The 18,533-nt window shown below is 40.2% G+C and overlaps 1 protein-coding gene across 4 annotated transcripts in view; it reads right to left on the reverse strand.

Moving 5' to 3' along the window:
• Sik2 (salt inducible kinase 2) overlaps positions 1 to 18,533 on the reverse strand; it is a 112,637-nt gene that overhangs the window by 8,790 nt on the left and 85,314 nt on the right. For 3 of the 4 annotated variants that reach the window (XR_004111763.1, XR_004111762.1, XM_031345113.1), the window contains exons 5-9: positions 15,111 to 15,235; positions 14,597 to 14,720; positions 13,219 to 13,439; positions 11,310 to 11,462; positions 5,209 to 5,373 (exon numbers count right to left, since the gene is read on the reverse strand). Coding sequence is in view for 2 of the 4 variants with exons in the window: in XM_031345113.1 (XP_031200973.1) it covers positions 5,209 to 5,373; positions 11,310 to 11,462; positions 13,219 to 13,439; positions 14,597 to 14,720; positions 15,111 to 15,235 (788 nt within the window). In the remaining 2 variants the exon portion in view is untranslated. The remainder of the gene's footprint in view (positions 1 to 5,208; positions 5,374 to 11,309; positions 11,463 to 13,218; positions 13,440 to 14,596; positions 14,721 to 15,110; positions 15,236 to 18,533) is intronic. The other variant, XM_031345115.1, reaches the window with a different exon arrangement.

Genomic DNA, 18,533 nt, shown 5'->3' on the forward strand with positions numbered 1-18,533 from the left:
TTTTTTAAATAACACCCAGGACCACATGCCCTGGGGGTAGGCCTGCCTCCAGTGAGCTAGGCTCGCCTCCATCAATCATTAATAAGAAAATGTTCCACAAACCTGCTCACAAGCCAATCTGGTATGGATATTTTCTCAACTGAAGTTCCCTTTTACCAGATGACTTGACCTTGTGAAAGCTGACAACAAACTAACAAAGACATGCTAAGTTACTGAGAGATTCGATGTAAAAGAATCCCAGGTATGTTTCTCCCCTTTGGTGTATTTCACTGTCTTCTTGCAAGAAAGAATGACTGAGAACCCATACTTAGAAGCTCCTTAACCATCCACTAAGACACTTTACAAGGATGTATGACTAAAATTTTGGGTTAATTTACATAAATGACATAAGCTGCTAGAAATAAGGAATTATACTCTAGAAATACTCTAGACAGATTAAATGACAGGATTTTAAGATGTGGCCAAAATGTATAATTTCTAACATTTTGTTTTCAGAGACCTCATATGCACTAGGTGCTGTATGTATAGCACCTCTGAGGCTTCATCACTGACTGAGAAAGCCCCTGAGCCTGCCTCTCTAAATTCATAATTCCCAAGGTGGCTGAATTTGGGGATGGAGCCTGTAAATGAGTGAAGCCCTGACCTAATAGGATCAGAATCTTTATAAGAAAAGACATATGGGGGGGGTGCACGATGGTGGTGGCAAGACAGATCAACAGTTAAGATGCATATTGCTGCTTTTGCAGAGGATCCAAATTTGGCTCCCTGCACTGATGTCAACAGGCTTACCTCCAGGGGAACAGACACCTCTGGCCTCAATGGGTACAACATTCATGTGTATATGCCCACAGAGACAAATAAATACACATAACCATACTTTAAAAAGTAAGCTACATCTTTAAAAAACAAAATAAAGAAAAGACACACTAACCCAGCTGTGGCGGTACACCCAGGAGACGAAGCAGGAGGGTTAAGTGTCTGATGTCAGAAGGAGAGACATTAGAGAGCTTGTTCCCAGTTCCCCAATGGGTACACAAGAAAGGCTGTGTGATGTCTACAGACAAAGTGAGATGGTGGCTGTCTAAAACAGGAAGACTTCATAATTGCTTATGAGCCAGCTGGAATTAACTCTATCTTGTCCTCTGGCATCAAGAATAATGAGAGAATTTCTGCTGTTTCAGCTACTCAGTCTATGGTATTTTGTAGGTATTTCATGGTATTATATGAGTAGGTTCATAAAATACTCCAAAAGCATAATACAAGCTACTGAGTTTGGAGGAGAGAAATGTACCTTACTTAACTGTATTCCATGTCCCTGGCAAATGTGGCACACACTCAGCAGGTATGGAGCTCAACCTAAGCTCCATCACTGACAAGTTGGTTGTTTAGGCTCTACCCAAGCTCCTCCCCGCACAACCCCCATTTGTAAAATGGTTGTAAAGTTGTTGGAAGAGTCAACTAATAATATAATTCAGAAAAATACTTCTTTTACAATTCAATACACTTTGTTGCTATTTTTTTTTAAACAAAGCAGAGTGCTTTTCAATAAAAAGGCATATGAATTAAACTACTACACTGTTTTCCTGCCTGAGGCAAATTAAACAGGTGAAGAAGGAAAGAAACAACTCCAATGCAGAAACTTTTTTTAAAAAGATGGCAGTCTACTGTGTGCCAAGAACACCTCTGTACCTTTGTTCTCTTGCCTTATTCCACTCAGTACCAGCTTTATGTGCCCCTCACACTCAGCTTTAGAACCCTATCCTTAAATAACAGGGCAGAAGAGCTAGACACTCAGAAGTAAAATTATTCACCATAAGCCTATTTAAGGATGCAAGAGAAGGGAAATAACTGTGTACAACAAGAGGGGAGTAGTTAAATAGATATACAAAGCAGTGGCTTGCATAATTGTTAAAACTTGCTTGTAAAGACTACTTCAGGACATGGGAAACATTCTTATGATACATTGTTAGATACAAAAGGTACAAAATTACACATAATAGGAAATAATTTTTATAATTTTTTCACCCACTGAACCATCCTATAACTTATCTACCAATTTATAGTATGACATCAAATAGCTAATCTTTGAGTAGTGAACTAAAGCTAAATTAATTTTATCTTTATTCTCTTCACATTGTCATACATGATTTTCATGATTTTTATTTTTATGTTTTTATTTCAAAGTATAATTTTAAATTTTAAATCCAGAAGTGAAAGTGAAATTTCTCCCCAAAGCCCCTAGAGCTCGGCACCACTAAGAGTCTGGTTTGCTTTCCAGCCATCTCTCATGTATATCACTTTCATAATTAGAGCTACCAAGGTGCAATTATACACCGAATGCCTCCCCTACTCTTGCATTTTTTCCCCCAGTAATTTATTTTTTATTCACTTAACATCCCAATCGCAGCCCACCTTCTGTCTCCTCTCCTCCCAGTCCAGCACTTACAAATCACTCCCCTCATTACCCTCTCCATTTCTTTTCAGAGGAGGAGCCCCCCTTGGGTACCACCCCACCCTGGGACATCTAGTCCCAGCAAGACTAATCAAATCCTCCCCTGCTGAGGCCCTGCTAGTCAGTCCAGGTTGGGGAAGGGGATCCAATGGTAGAGAACAGACTCTGAGTCAGCCCCGCTTCACTTGTTAGGGAACCCACCTGAAGACCAAGCTGCACATTTGCTGCAAATGTGTAGGGGGCTACACTTGCATTTTCAACCAGCTAGTAAAGGTGTGAACTTGGAAATCTTTTTATTATAGTCTTTAATATATTACAAATGGACTGAAATGTATGTACATGGCAGATTTACTCTACAGTTTGTGCAACTGTCCTCCTACCATGGGCTCTACGTCCTTAGGGTCTTAATTACTGCTCAGAAAAATGCCTTCCCTCCTGCCCTAGAAATCCCAAGTCAAAGTTTCAAGTCAGAATCCTTCAGTGATTTTACTAACAAGGGAATGAGAAGTGATGTGCTCTTAAATGTACAATACTAATTCTTGATCACAGTAGAAATGGAATTACCAATATATACAGCTATGATAATCTTTCAGAAAACAACTAGACTATAGTGAATGTATATGAAGCCATATGAACAAAGGAACTGAAAGATTCTTTGGTGTATGCATTTATTTATGGGCCTCAAAGGAAGGTAGCCAGAAGGATATAACAAAATGATCCACATCAGTCCTGGAGATGTTTATGGCCTGTTTGTTTCAGGGGGCAATGCCAGTGCTGGGGCCAGTTCCAGTTTGACTCTCACTTCTACAAATGTGAATATACCATCTAGCAGTGTCTGTATCTTCAGCAAACCATTTCCTGTCTGTTTCCTAGTAACTACAACAATCACAAGCTTTAAAAATAGCTTGCCCTATATATTATAGCAGACAGTGCCCAATCTGTGTTTTGGGCCTGGTGCCCTTACAGGCAAGACTTCAACACACTGCATTTTAATCTCTTCAAGAGAATTAGATTGTAAAAATGAATTATGCTGCCCTATTTTATGTCTAAATGCTGAGCATGAATTTATCACTAATGTATAATGCTAGAAAAACACAGGCGTAGAAAACAGACTGTCCACAGGAAGTAGCCTCATCTTTAGGGCTGGACAGTAACTATTCTTGTATAATAAGTTGGCTGACCACCTGCTATACAAGTCTGCTTTGGAGCTGCCACCACCACTGTGCTCCACAAAGCCCATGCATCTTATGAATCTGCCTGACATCCAGGGGTCTTAACCGAATGGCATTTGCCATCCCATTTCTAGGCTTGGAGTTCTACCCTCTTAACCCCACTGTTAGCATCCCCTCCTCTCCTATTTCATGACCATTCCCATATTTCAGGTCCTGTACCATCTACCTCCTGGACCTGTGCTTATTAACCTCCCATTGTCCTTGCTCCCTCACCTGTCTGCTGGAGAACCATTCAGGCAGTCTCCAAGACCAGCATGCATGCAGTGTCTCCTTGCTTAGGTCTTCAGTTGGTGTCTGACTATTCTATCAGCTATCCCACCCAATAATTCACCAGTTCTACACCTGGAACATTGCCAGAGAACTGACCTGCTTGCTTGCCCTTCAAAGTGAATATATATGTTTTTACTTGTACAGTTTTCCTTTCCATGCCCTTTTCCTCAGAGGAACAACTGCTTTGACTTAGAGGGGCCTGATTAGCTACAGCATCCTCCCTTCTCTGATGAAACCCCTCCCTAGTTTCCAGCCACACAGATTCTACTCTACTTTGCAACTCTACTTCTGAGAGTTACCCCCAAATTTTCCTGATCAAGTACAAAATCAATTCCCCTACCTCTTTCTAGGTTCATTTGACTTACATCTCGCTATGTGACACTTCATCAGTTAATTCAGTAATTGGTCTGCTGTATTAGTTCCATACAATTTTTGTTAGACCACAGTCTAGTAGGGTATTAGGCAAGTTCATGTCTGATTCATGTTTTTGTTACCTAAAGAGAGTAAAATATGGGAAAACAGTATTTGTCAACTATTTAAAATCTACTCTAAATCACATAGATTATCTTACTTGATTGTCACATTGGCCTCCTAAAATACATATATAGAACATAGTTTTATACAGAGAAAAATGAAGTTCACCTTGCCCAAATTCACACATCTTAGGGGAGCAGTCTGAGCACACTCTACATTCTTTTAGGACACTGTTTCCTATTAATATGATCATCGCTATGGCACTTGGTACTGAGTATATACCACTTACATTACAAGTCAAAAAGAATCATTGCATGAAAGCAGCAGTTACCTTCCATTTCCTGTCAGTCCTCCGAATACAGACTAAACCCTTTGAGCATGCCCAGGCGGATCAAGAAGGATATCTACTCAGTCAAAAGGAGACCCTATACTGTGTATTTATGGTGCAGAAAGGACACATCAACAATAAAGTGTAACCCAGCACAATAGGTAACATTTTGTTTTTAAAATCATAACTTGTGAAGAGTCGATAGTCTTCTGAACCAGTCATGCACCCAAACATTTATGAAGAATCTTTAAAACTTGGGAAAGAAGAGGAACTGGTTAGGGAAGGAAGAAGAGGGCTTACGTGGCCTGGAATTGTTATTTAAATGATCAGAGCTGATCTCTGAACATTTTAATAAAATTCTTCACCAAAGCAACATTCAACTAAAGCATACTATGTCACTGTGTATCAAACTGAGGTTTCCAGCCACTCTGCACTGCAAGCACCACCCATACCTTTGGAGTGTCGACACACTCTTCCTCCATAAAGGCAGCTTCTGCTTGACAGCTGGATGTTGGAAATGAAAAGGCCTCCACAGTGGATGCCTGCGGGAGGAGGGTAGATCGCATCAGTCTCATGCTCGGTGGATGCAAGGTCACTGGTAGCCCCACAGTTTGTGCCTGAAAATATGGCAAGAACAGATAGTGTGGGAATAAATACGCTCACTGCTCTTGGAACAAAAGAGTTATTTGCTGGAACTCCAGAAAAGACTTGATTGGGTGTGTATGTGTATGCGTGCACACACATGTGGTAAACACTGAATTTAAAATCTCACTACTCAGATATTCTCAAATTAATTATACAGAATTTGGTTCCTGTCTCATAATGATAATCTTTCACACAGGTGACAAGATAGCCTTTGTAAAGAATCAAAGAACGGTCTTTGTCTCAATTCAATAAACTATTTTTTTTTTTTTAAATATGCTGCCGGGCAGTGGTGGTGCACGCCTTTAGTCCAGCACCTGGGAGGCAGAGGCAGGCGGATTTCTGAGTTTGAGGCCAGCCTGGTCTACAGAGTGAGTTCCAGGACAGCCAGGGCTACACAGAGAAACCCTGTCTCGAAAAGCCAAAATAAATAAATAAATAAATAAATAAATAAATAAATAAATAAATAAATAACATGCTACCTGGAAAGATTAAAAAAAAAAACAAAAAAAGCCCACAGAAGCTCAACAAGGAGGCACAGATGTATACAAGCCCCATAGCTAGTACAATATTAGTATAGGAAATAATTCTGTTTCTTACTTCCCCTCCCCATGAGAAGAGGAAGACGACAGAAGTGGCTACTCAAGGTGACAGGAAGGTCCCTTTGTTTTGAGAAGATGCAGTCTGAATACAGCCAGAGTGACAGGAGAAATGCTTATTGCTGTAGAGTTCCAGTCCTGGGACCAGCCTGCTCTAGAGAGCTTGGGTCTATTTCTGTTTTTCTTTCTTATAAACTCTGGGCCTACTGCTTGTAACTCTTAAGTGATGGGGTATCAGGCATGTGCCACCACACTGGCTTCCTGTGAGTGGTTCATTCCATTCTTCTGTCTCCTTTGTTAGTGCTTTAAGTGAACAAGGACTAACATTTCCCCTTCTATCCACAGCCTAGAAACCTTCAGAATAACTTCTTATATGTGCTTTGAACATAACACACACTGTGAAACATCTGGGGAACAGTCATCATACCAGACTCCCACAGGAAGAAGCACGGCCTCCATTTTCCCTGCTACAGTTATGACAGAAGATACAGGATGGTAACTGTTAAATTCAGACAAACAAAGAGACAAAACCACATGAAATTGTAATTTATTTTTCAAGGCATGGGTCTGATTTATGGATCTATCACTTATTATTTCCATGATGACTTTTATCAGGCAATTTGACTTTCTATGAATCTTTTCTTAACTCCTATAAATGGGTGTAATACCCACTTCATAGTGAAGTTAAGGCTGAAAGGTAACATGTGAAACCTTCAGCTTAGCATCATAAACGCTCTTCCTCCCAGTCTTAAAACAACCCCAAGAACGAAACACCCGGACAGGAAGACAAATGCAGTTTTGGAGTCAGCCAGTCTTTCATGGCTTCCAGTTGGAATTTTAAATTGATTTTTGCTGTTGTTTGTTTTTTGTTTTTACTTGGAACTCACTGTGTAGTCCAGGCTAGCCTAGAACTTATAGAAAGCCAATAGCTTCTACCTCCCAATTGGATTAAAGACATACACCATCTCATGTTCAGCTCAATTGATAATTTTTAAGTAGGGGGTATATTCTTACTATACATTTCAAAATTTTGGGTATACTGAAAATATACTTTATATAGGATACACTGTGATACTAATATCAGATATATTGCATAAAAGAAAGAATAAAACAAGAGCAAGCCATAAGTGGCCAGTGGATGGGAAAACTCTCTGAGCACAATGGAGGATCAGATGCTTGCCCATCATTTTTCTTTGGGCTTATGTTGTATATCTTGGGCATCTCTCCACGAACACTTTCATTTCCTAATAAGTGTACATTTAGTACATTCCTACCCTATCACCAGCTTTCAATTAAAGGGTAAAATAAAAAATTTGATTTCTAGTTCCCCAATTTCTTACCCTGGTCCATCTGTCTGAGAGCAGGGAATGCCTTACTTGAAGATAGTGCACTGGAAATGAGATGCCATATCTGATCACAATGTTGTTCTAGCTCTATCCTGTTTCCCTAATTCTTTAGGGTGTACTGAGTTGTATCAGATTAAGCACATCACATTTTCCTTGACAACTTTTCCTTTCCTTTCTTTTCTTTTCCTTCTTTTTTTTTTTTTCTTAAAATCTTATTTTGGAGTTCTAGCTCACACTGATACCTTAATCCTCCTATATCAGGCTCCACAGTGCTAGGATTTCAAACCCACTGTTACACTTGGTCTCTTCCACAAATTTTACATTCGATTTGGACTGCAGAAAGTGACCATGAACTTAGATTGAGGAGTAATATTTTGGTGTGACACTTCCTAGGAAACAGAATGATATATTTTACAAATCTGTGAGCTGACTGTCTTTCAGAAGTTGAGATGTGGCACGGTTGAGTATTTAACAAGGACCTACAAAGCCCTGGATTCAATCCTGAGGACTGGGGGAAAACTGTCCTTTTTAATCAGGGAGGATATCAAGCACAAAGGTATTCTCAAATGATGAGAATGTTACTAGGTTTGTCCCTGCTGGCCACTGAGTTACAGGCCTTTGTTACATGGCAGACACACAAGGTTTCCCCATAATCCATGTGCTGAGAGGGCACAGCAGGAGGTAGCCATCTATTAGCTTAGAAGAGAGCTGGGGCAGAAACTCACTGCAGGTACCAGATCATGTTCCTTGAACCTCAGAACCATGAGAAAGTAAATGCTCATCTGGCATCTTGCTATGGCAACCCAAACAACTTAAAAGTAAGCTTTGTCCAATGATTGTGGAGCGACCTCTAATCAGCAATTAAAGAAGAGAGACAACCATTTCATTTTCACTTGCTTAAAGCTGATACAAACTTGAAGTAGGAGGGTTGTTAAAAACTAGTATTTAGGGTTGTTGAGAAAAAGGTAAGAGTTTTCTTTTCCTAAATTGTTGCCTGATATTTCTGGCATGATACACAGTGAATGAGAGTACTAGCCACCTACCTACAGTGAACAGTTCACTGTTGTTTACAAAATAATAAGGGTACTCCATCACTAATGCCTCCCTATGAGCATGGGTTGGCTCCTGAATATTTCAGGGGCCTCAGTGGCTATGACACTGCCTTGCAGATGGGAGCTGTAACTGTCCCCACAGGTTGACTAGTTTTATCTTGGCAGCAACCTTTTTTGGGGGGGAGGGAGTAAAGATTTATTTATTTATTTTATTTAATATGAGTACATTGTAGCTGTCTTCAGACACACCAGAAGATGGCATTGGGATGGTGGTGAGCCACCATGTGGCTGCTGGGAATTGAACTCAGGACCTCTGGAAGAGCAGTCAGTGCTCTTAACCACTGAGCCATCTCTCCAGCCCTTGGTAGCAATCTTATTAAGGAGGCACCATTTTCCTTTTATATTTATGAACATAGGATCTCAGAAATTCTTACCTGAGTAAAATCATTCATCTCTATATGGAACTTAAGGTCTGCGTGATTCTATAGTGTGTGTGGTCTCTGTATTAGATCATGCTGTTTTCTCAGTTTTGTTTATTGCAATGTCAGGGAACAAGTGATCTACTCTCTCTTTAAACAAACAAAAAAATCAGAGAATTAAAACAAAGATGCTCTATTAAAACTTACATCCAAATAAACAGAGAAATCAATCAGTTTTTTAACAAGGCACACTAAAACACAGAGGGCAGGGAACATTTCTTCAGCTGTGGGACCTCCATGTTAGAGGGCCCAGAAGGCACTTTCAACAAGTTAGTAGGTAAGCTGGGAAGCCTTCTATTAGAATTGGACACATATGAAATTATAGTATGCACAGTTTGATGGTGACCTGGCAACTGCGTACAATGAAAAGAACGTGTGGTGTGCTTGGCAGTAACAAAGTCAGCAAGTAAAAGAAGCCACTTATACTATATACCTGTACCTCAAGCCAAATCAAATATAAGTTGAGATATCTGAGGGATTTGCTTACCACACAGATAGGAAAGGATATCTTGTACAATAACACATGCACGTGCTGGGGAACAACTGCTGATGAGAGCCCTCACCACTCTCATTTGTGAATGTTTAAGAAGAATGAAGAAGCTTAGCTGAGAAAGCCTCTTACTGCATTGGGCATCCTGTTTCCTATCCCTTTGTCTGGCCACACTTGTATATAGGAAGCACATCAGTACAGCTCACTACTATCAACGTAGCTTAGGAGTTCTTTTTTCCCCTTTCACTCTTGCTTAAAAGCAGTGCTATTCAATTTTGAAGATTCTCGAGTGCTTAGAAATACTCTGATCCAAATATCTGGAGCTACATTGATGTAGTATTCCCTCACATTTGCATTACCACATTATTTTTAAGATACTAGTATATATATATGTATACATAAAATTCACCTGTTAGAAATCAAGAATGTTCATCCTCCTCCCTTCTTGTGTTCTGTAGAAACCACTGCCAAAGCTCCTCATGTCAATCAGAATCCCACTGAACTACAAGTGCTGCTTACAGAAGCAGAAGCATCTAACTGGGAGACGCACTCCTCTCCCAGCCTCTGCACAGACAAGTCTGAGACCTCTCAGGTCACATCCTCTCCTGGCCTGAGCCCTGACCCCACTGTGCCCTCACTCAGGGCTTTGAGGACAGGGAGAAGAAGGCCATCTCTAGCTCTGCTGTGGAACAGACACTCAGCATTTGCTTTGTGCTATTCTTGGGCTTCACAAGTATCAACTCACCTTTTCACTGCACTTAGTGTCACTGACACTTTAAAAAAGGGAAGCACAGAATCTGCACTTTGCTCTGGTGTTCCTGCTTTTAACCACTAAGTGCAGTTGCACCTCCAAATCAGAGCTAAGCTCACACGAGGTCTGCCTTTCTTAGCCTTTGCCTCTGTTTCTCCCAGCACCACATTAAATCTTCAGCATTCTGCATCCCACTTAGTATGAGAATCTTGTAAGCATTTCTCAAATATTTCTGCTCTTCCAAGGCTGAGCATGGTGGTACATTCCTTTAATCTCAGTACTTGGGAAGGACAGGCGAGCAAATGTCTGAGTTCAAGGCCAGTTTAGTATATATAGCAAGTTCTAAGCCAGCCAGTGAGATCCTGTCCCAAAACAAACAATAAACAACCTCCTGCCCCTGGTCTCTCCTAGCCAAACCATCTTTTCCATCTCCCAAACTAACTACTTCATGTCTTCAGAAGCTCATTATCATGTCTTCACTTATAAGTCATCCTTGGCATTTAGAGATTTTCACAATATGACTTCCACTTACCACTCCAATTTTTATTTCTGTAGATTTCAGTTCATATGGGCTGAATTATTAGGAACAAGACCTACAATGGTCCATGTGAGTAGCTGTGTCTATCACTGGGTGTCTCCTCTCTAGTCAACAATGTCTTCGGTACTGTGTGTCCCTGTCAAGGTCTCACACCTTCATGAAGGCCTGTTTTACATGTCATCTCTCCCATAAGGCTCCCTATTTTCTGAGCCTCTCTCTCCCTTGCCCTCATCCTGCTTTGAAGGATGATTCTGGTTGCATCTTTGTTTCTACGATACAGCTCTGAGAGCAAGGATGGTGTCCCATGCATTCAAACTCTTAGAGTGCCTAATAACAACAGCTTGCACACAGTCAATATGTAAAAAAAATTCTATAAATGAACTGAAAGTACAGGCTACTTCCATTAATTCTCAATATTAGCAAATGGTTAAACGATAAAATATCTCTTAAAAGAAAACAACTGAAAAGAAAGTTAATTCTTAAAAGGAGGAAGATACTAAAAGCTTTGAAAATCTAGTGAATGACAGTGGATGAGACTTTCTAGAAAAAAACTGTAGAGGATGAGATCCTAACTTTTTGTACCAAATGATAAAAAATGTGTCCAACATAAAAAGGCACATACAAAATGAAAGTAGTGGCTACATGGCTATCATTACCTTGGCAACTGTTTGTTCAGCAATGGTGCTAGGCCGGCGCTGGCGGCCATCAAGTCTCTGCTCCACAGGAAAACTGCTCCTATGTGATTTCAGACGTTCCACCAACAAGAAATAAATGGCAGCAAAGTGATTATAGCTCTTGTTTTGCAAAGACTGAAAGAGAAAACAGGTGCTGAAGGTAGAGAACTGTGAAAACCTATGAAGGAGTCTATACCACTTTTAAAGAGAGGGTATAATCATGTATCATGAAAATGAAATCACAAAGCCTTTTCTTTCTGTCTCATGTCTTCTAAGAAGGGAAGTGCAGTCTCTGTCATGATGTTCAGCACAAGGGCACTGGAAAAGTGAGCCCTCTGAGATCTACTCACATACATTTCCACAGTGATTTTGGCTTAAGATGTTAGAGGTGTTGTTTTCATTCCCATAATTTTAGACACCAACATACTTAAAAATACAGTAGTGAAGTATACCTCCGAGCAAAAGCTTTTCTAGAATTCAGACAGGAAGACACACACTTCAGGCTCTAGATTCATCAGAGATGACATCTTTAAATGACTGGTCCTATTTCTTTATCAGGGATCCATTAATTTTTCTGTATTAAGAAAAAATGTCATCACTGCTTCACACAGTGGCTGCCAGTGCTGTGATATGGCCCCTCTCAGAGTGGTAATTAGGTGTAAATTGATCAAATCCCTGTGCCCAAACTTCTAACTTTATAGCTTTAGTCAAGGTTCAAATCACTGGAAGTTCAGGTGAATGAACAAAGCCTTTGAAGACTTTCTGGTGATTATTTTAGGCTGGAGAATCACATCTGGATGCTAGATGGAGAGTTGGTGTGTCTGCATTCTTAGGTAATCTATTCCTCTTGTTTTTGTAGCTCCACCATTTGGAAACCTTGAAAATAAACTTGCTTCCCAAATTTTTCACATTACTAGCCTGCCAGCTTTCCCTGGACGTCAATGCCACAGAGCAACAACTTCTCTTTTGGCTTCTAATTCTACCTGCCAGTCTGTTGGGCGCTGTATGGGGCAGTGTGGATCCACAAATCCCTCACTGGAAACAAAAATTCACAGACTAGAGGACCCCCACACAAGCCGCCACCCAGGATCTACTCCATGGATAAACGTGGGAAAACGTTTGTGCACAATGCACAAAGCAAGAGAGCAAGTTTGGTTTTGCTGACAAGAAACAGTCTCCTTAAGGCACTGTTCATTTTTGGTGGGGCTGTTGTGCCAGTACTGTATCTGTTCTATAAACATGCTAACTACTATGTAAAAAACAGCCAAAAGGAAATTTCCAGGTTTATAGAGTTCTTAGTTCTATATCCATTAGTATTTCCAAATCACAACCTACTTGCCTGTTTTCTCTGATTCTCCTCAACCCTACCGGCTGTCTTCAGTCTCATTCCTTCCTGTTGGCTCTTGGCTCAGCCCTTAGTTCTGCTCTATATATGTAGTCCATATAAACTATTTTAATACCGATATGAAATCCATGTTTCACTTTGGAAGAAACTTTCTACTCTGTATTTTTATGAGATAGGGTCTTACTATGTAGTCCTGACTATCCTTGAACCCACAGAGATCTGTCTGCCTCTCAGTATTGGGTTAAAAGTGTACCCCCACTATGCCCAGCCTCCCTACCTTGTATTTTTAAGCTTCAACCTTGGCCTTTTCCTAATCCTCTGAAATTCTTTTCTTGGATGTTTTGGCAGATAGGGTAAAGGAAGGGTTTAGAGATTGAATGTCTAACTATAAATAGAGCCTGATGTAGTCCTCAGGGAACCCTGAGCAGTACACCCAGGCACTGGGGATGGATGTGCTAAAGGACTAGGAGCAGGTGTGATCATGGAGCTTCAAGCCATAAATGCAGAAGAACATTTTAACCTCTGCAGACATTTCTATCACTTTACCTCAATAGTCTTCTGCTGATCAATCCCAAGGCTGTGCATCAGTCGCAGAACTTGCTCATTAAATTCTCCAATGGATGGCTCATTTTCCTGTTCTTGTGGATAGAGAATAGGTCTCTGTACAGGAACCTCTATGAGCATCCACTTGTGCTCCTTGATTTGAGCTATGCTCAGCCGTTTGGAAGGATCTAGGACCAACATCCTTCTAATGAGGTGTTCACAATCTACGGAAAATGCAATGTTAAAAAAGTCACATATATCACCTTCAAGCATACTTGCAAGGCCCATGTGACTTGTCCAACAATCTTTGTATCCTTTACTAGAAAGCAGAAGGACAAATGAGCAAATGAATATATGAATGATAGACTGGTCAAGTTCAGATGCTGGAGAAATATTTAAGAAACACAGGTGAGAACAAGTCTATCTGTATGCTAAAGGAATCTTTCTAGTGCGTTTCTCAAACTATCTAGTTATAGACTTAGATTTCCACTAAGGAAAAAAATTTAAGCTTCATTCCCAGAACAAGAATAATGAACTGATCTTCGGTCATATTGAGGCATGCTCAGTAAAGCTAGGTGGTGAGCATCGAGCTCTTTCCAGTGAGCTGCTGCTTTCTCATCACTGTTGCGCCAAGGACCGTGTACACTGATCGGCTTCTGATTACACTAAGTACACTGCAGCTGCAGCTGAGTGAAATCAAGCTCTTCACTACCCTCGTCCAACCCAGCTTCCTGCCACTCACGTCTCTCAGGCACTGTACTAAGTGCTTTCTGCAGAGAAATTTAACCATCCTTATGACATCTCCAGAGTACAAACTACTGTTTGCCCCACTGTACAGATGAGTCAAAACTGCATGGCCAGTGAATGGTGAACTTAGGATTACATCTAGGTAGTCGTCTGTTTCCAAGGCCTATGCGACCTTGCTTTCCCAAGAAAACTAAAGACACAACTAAAAAGTAAATCAAACTGTTGTTTACATGACAGCCCAAAACAAGACAGGTAGGGATGGGGGCATTTCAACTACTTTCACCAGAGTCCCACCAGTTAACTTGAACTTAAAAACTTAATTTTGAAAATCTATTTCATACATAGAATAAAATGATTGATTGTAAGCCTGTATCTACGGAGTGTTTCTGGGACATTTATAGACTCAAGCTGAATGGGAAGACTTGCTGCTCTTAATATGGGTAGCATCTGTTCTCAGTTACAAAGAGGAAGGCTGGAACTTCTCTTGTCTACATGGAGGGTGTTGAGAGCTCCATGGCTTTTAAAATGACTCAGTCATTTTATCTGGTACCAAACTCTCAGTAAGGAAACTGGCTAGGTCTTTACGCAGTATAAATTCTGTAATGCACAACTAATACGATGAACAGCTTGTTACCTTCTGACATGAAATATGGGATCCGGAATCTTCCTTCCAAAACTCTCTGCCTCAAAATAGGGAGAGTTGGTCCATCAAAAGGCAGAGCTCCACAGACAAGGACATAAAGAACAACTCCCATGCTCTAGGGAAGAAGTGATGCAGTCATTTTCAGGGCACACTTCAAACACTCTGGCTCCCTAAACGTCACACGGCTCTAAAATCACATGGATTGATGGATTCCTGTCCAAATTTGTTATTTTCTCAAAATCTGAAAAGTCTTATCTCCTATGGTGAGATTAAGCATAATAAATACTAAGTGGTCTGAATTTGAGCATTTACCATGTTACTTCAAATCATTGTTGATATCAGGATGACAATACCTGTCTCTAGAAATTCTTTCCTAGGGATCCATTTCCAGATGCTCTAACTAATAGTCTATTGGATGGGGAGAATACTACCAGGAGCTTCTGAGATAGGCCAGAGTACTGACTATCATGATAGATACATTTAACATAGCAAAGCAAAGCAATACCCATATATCCAGCTGTGGTCCTTCATATTGCTGCCCTTCAAAGACTTCTGGGGCTGCATAAGGTGGACTGCCACACCAGGTTGCCAGAAGTTCACCAGTTTTAAAGAAATTTCCAAAGCCGAAATCTATTGGGATGGAAATAAATGTTACTTTTATCTCTGCTCTCAAACTGCACTGTACTTCTCAGTAATCATTTTTATAATGTAGGACCACTATGACAATGCCTTTTTTTTTCTGAACTTTCTATTTGTGTGAACAACCACTGTGAATTTGATTTATCCTAGAACATAAGTTGTTTGATGATTACTAATAAACTTTTAATTCTATAAAGCCTATAGGAGGCAAATGAGTAAAACCCAACATAGTAACATATAGCAGCTTTTGAGGCGGTTGAAAACCTGGTAAGTAACAGCTCTTTAAATGTTGGTCTATACATCCCACTCTAGGCAGATGCCAATCTGAGTACCTCACAATACATGATAGCATATGGTCTGCTATGAGCCACCCAGCACCACTATCATCTGGCATGACACTTCAAAACAACTGTAATCCCTTCTCCTTATAATCTCAGTCACACTGAATCTACAGTTTTGGTACCTAGAATGCACTCTGCAAACACTGTACACAATGCCTTCAATATGCACATGCACATAAGCTTTCAGTGTCCTTTGTCATTGATGTGTTTGCCCTTTTGATAATACTCAAGAAACAAATTCTTACTGTTATCCAAGTTAGTCCTACACTCTCTTCTACTCTGAGTCCTGAAACTAAGAGGATTTGACTCTCAACAGTGCATGTGAGGCATTACATGCACAGGAAGCTTAAGCAAAGACTCAAGCAGGAGTAGACCTGGTCTCCACTGCAAGACAGACTGGCTTTGGGGCCAGGGTCAGCACCTGTGAACCTTAGTTCCCTGCCTGTAAAGCTGCAATAATAAACATGCCCACTAGCAGCTTTTATGAGGCACCAATGTGCTAATGTAAACTACTGCTTTGTTTGTGCCTTGAGACAACACACATTAGTCCCTTGGGGAAGGGATTCTCTCAGCCTGCTGACATAAGAATAGGTAGGCATTAAGCACAACAATGACTGTGACCATGTCACAGCCGCTTCATGGGGGAGTAGAATAACTACAAATTCAGGAGAAGCAGAACTGACTTACAGTTTTGTCTCTTCTAACTCTAGTGTCATAGGAAAGGTATTTTACTTCTCTGAAGCTTAGGTTTCCAAATCTACACCAGTGAGAATAATCCGCCTGCCTGCCCAGATAAGATGCAGTGAGGATTAATGAGATTAAAGACATAGAAAGAGCCCAGATATGAAATGTCAGCACTACTTCCGTGAGACCACTTATTAACTTCCTGAGAAAAAGGTCACAAGGAACTAACTATAAAGAGGGAGTGAAAAAACCATCAGGAGCATAAGGTTCAGACAATGCACCCAGGAAAATGCCTCCCATTCCTACCTGGTGGGCCATATGTAGACATAAGAAAGGACATCAATCATATCCACCTTTACAATGTAACGCCACCTCGACCTACATTCCACTTTCCAAAGTGATCAGAAACCTATGTCTTCTTTATTTGACCTCAATTACTAGCCACTTCTGCCACCTTTGTAACTTGTACATAGAGATGTAAGGTTCTGATCTAGAAAAACTATAGAATGAGTTAAGAATAAGATACTTAAATCCACTTTAAAGAATAAAAGGTTAATTTCTTGTACAAAAACACATCCAAACTCTGGGATAGATGTGTGAGGGGCCTGGGATAGGCACAGTGATATGTGCATTTGAAACCACAATGTTAAGATGAGCTTTTCAATATATGTAAACTAAAGATACTCGCCAGGTAGCAAGATAAAAATGTCAATGTCTTAAAGAGCCAGATAGAATGCTTCACTCAGAATTTCCCCACACTGGTGAAATGAACTCAATGGAGGGAAGAGACAGCCTGAAGTTGCTCATTAGTATACTTCTTAGCAGGAGAGTAAGAACCACTGTCTAGGTTGTCCAGCCCAATCTAATTTTTACAGATTTAGGCAGAGAAAGCAGCCTGTTTAGTCACAAGAGAGTGGTACTAATGGACACATGCTTTCTAGGTGCCTGCTTCTGTGGGACAATCAAACTGAACAGCAGCCAGGCTCACTGTGCTATCACAGAACCACACCTGTCCATATTCAAGGATCTTTGCCAGAGTACTTCCAAAATTATTTCTGTGATAACATGATGTGTGTGTTAAGATGTAAGTAGAAAACATATATACTATCACTGAAATATAGCATGCACTTAATAAATGGCACAGAGGGTCTCATTTATGCAAGGAAAGCCACAGATGCAGCCCATGTCTGTCTTTTAAAGGGGCATTACTACATGTTACTTTATTACATGTATTGCATATAATATTACAATATCATATAATATTCCATTATTACATGAAGACTCTTTGAGGAGTCTTCCTAGTAAAGCAGTGTGGAAGACTCACTTCAGGAGAGAGTTAAGCACCTGTGAGAGATGATGCAGCTGCTACTGCACTGCAGACATGGAGTAGAAACCAGGGTTAACTACAGCTGTGCATCCTTCCCTGACACTTAGCTATTTGTGACCAAGTTAATAATGTCAGGTAAAAGAATTGGCAATGAAATGGCATTTAAAAAGGCCATTTATATTTCTCCATAGAAATATGGATAATTTTCTTCATTTACAGCCTATAGCTTTCTGTAAACAGAATACAGTAAATGAAGTAAGGGGTAAGCAAGTAGATGAAATAGGAAAAATTAGAGATTTCTGATTACCATTTACTAAGAATGAACTATATAACTGCCCTTCGGCATCTGTGGAGGATTGGTTACAGGACACACAGTAGGTACTAAAATCTGGTTGTTCAGACCCTGTATATAAAATGGGACAGTACTTGCCTACAATCTATACTTCTTCCTACACATTTAAAATCATCTCTGGATTATGTATGATACCTAATATAGCACAATTTAACTAGTTGTTATATTTAATTGCTTAGGGTAAATGGCAAGGAAAAAAAACCTCTGCACAAGTTTAGTAGAGGTTCAAGTTTCCTAGGTCTATGTATATAAGTTTAATATAATTTAAAATTGGAGGTAAGACCTACCCATGAGCAATAATGTGATATTTTACTCAGAGAGTATTTTCCATCTATGGTTGGTTAAATCCCAGGATGTAGAACCCAAAGATACAAAGAGCCTAGTGTATTCTTATTTCACCATACAAAGCACTCACTACACACACAAACGCCATACATGTGTATTGTTATCCACAGAAGAAAACCCAGAGCAAGAGTCTCAGCAATGAAGAAGAGGAATACTAACAGATGCTCAGCAGCAGCAGCTTCAGGCAACTATTATGATCACTTGGGCACTCCTTTCTTTTTTTTTTTTTTAAAACATCCT

The sequence above is a fragment of the Mastomys coucha genome, unplaced genomic scaffold (genome assembly GCF_008632895.1).
Source record: "Mastomys coucha isolate ucsf_1 unplaced genomic scaffold, UCSF_Mcou_1 pScaffold23, whole genome shotgun sequence".
Classification (NCBI taxonomy): domain Eukaryota; kingdom Metazoa; phylum Chordata; class Mammalia; order Rodentia; family Muridae; genus Mastomys; species Mastomys coucha.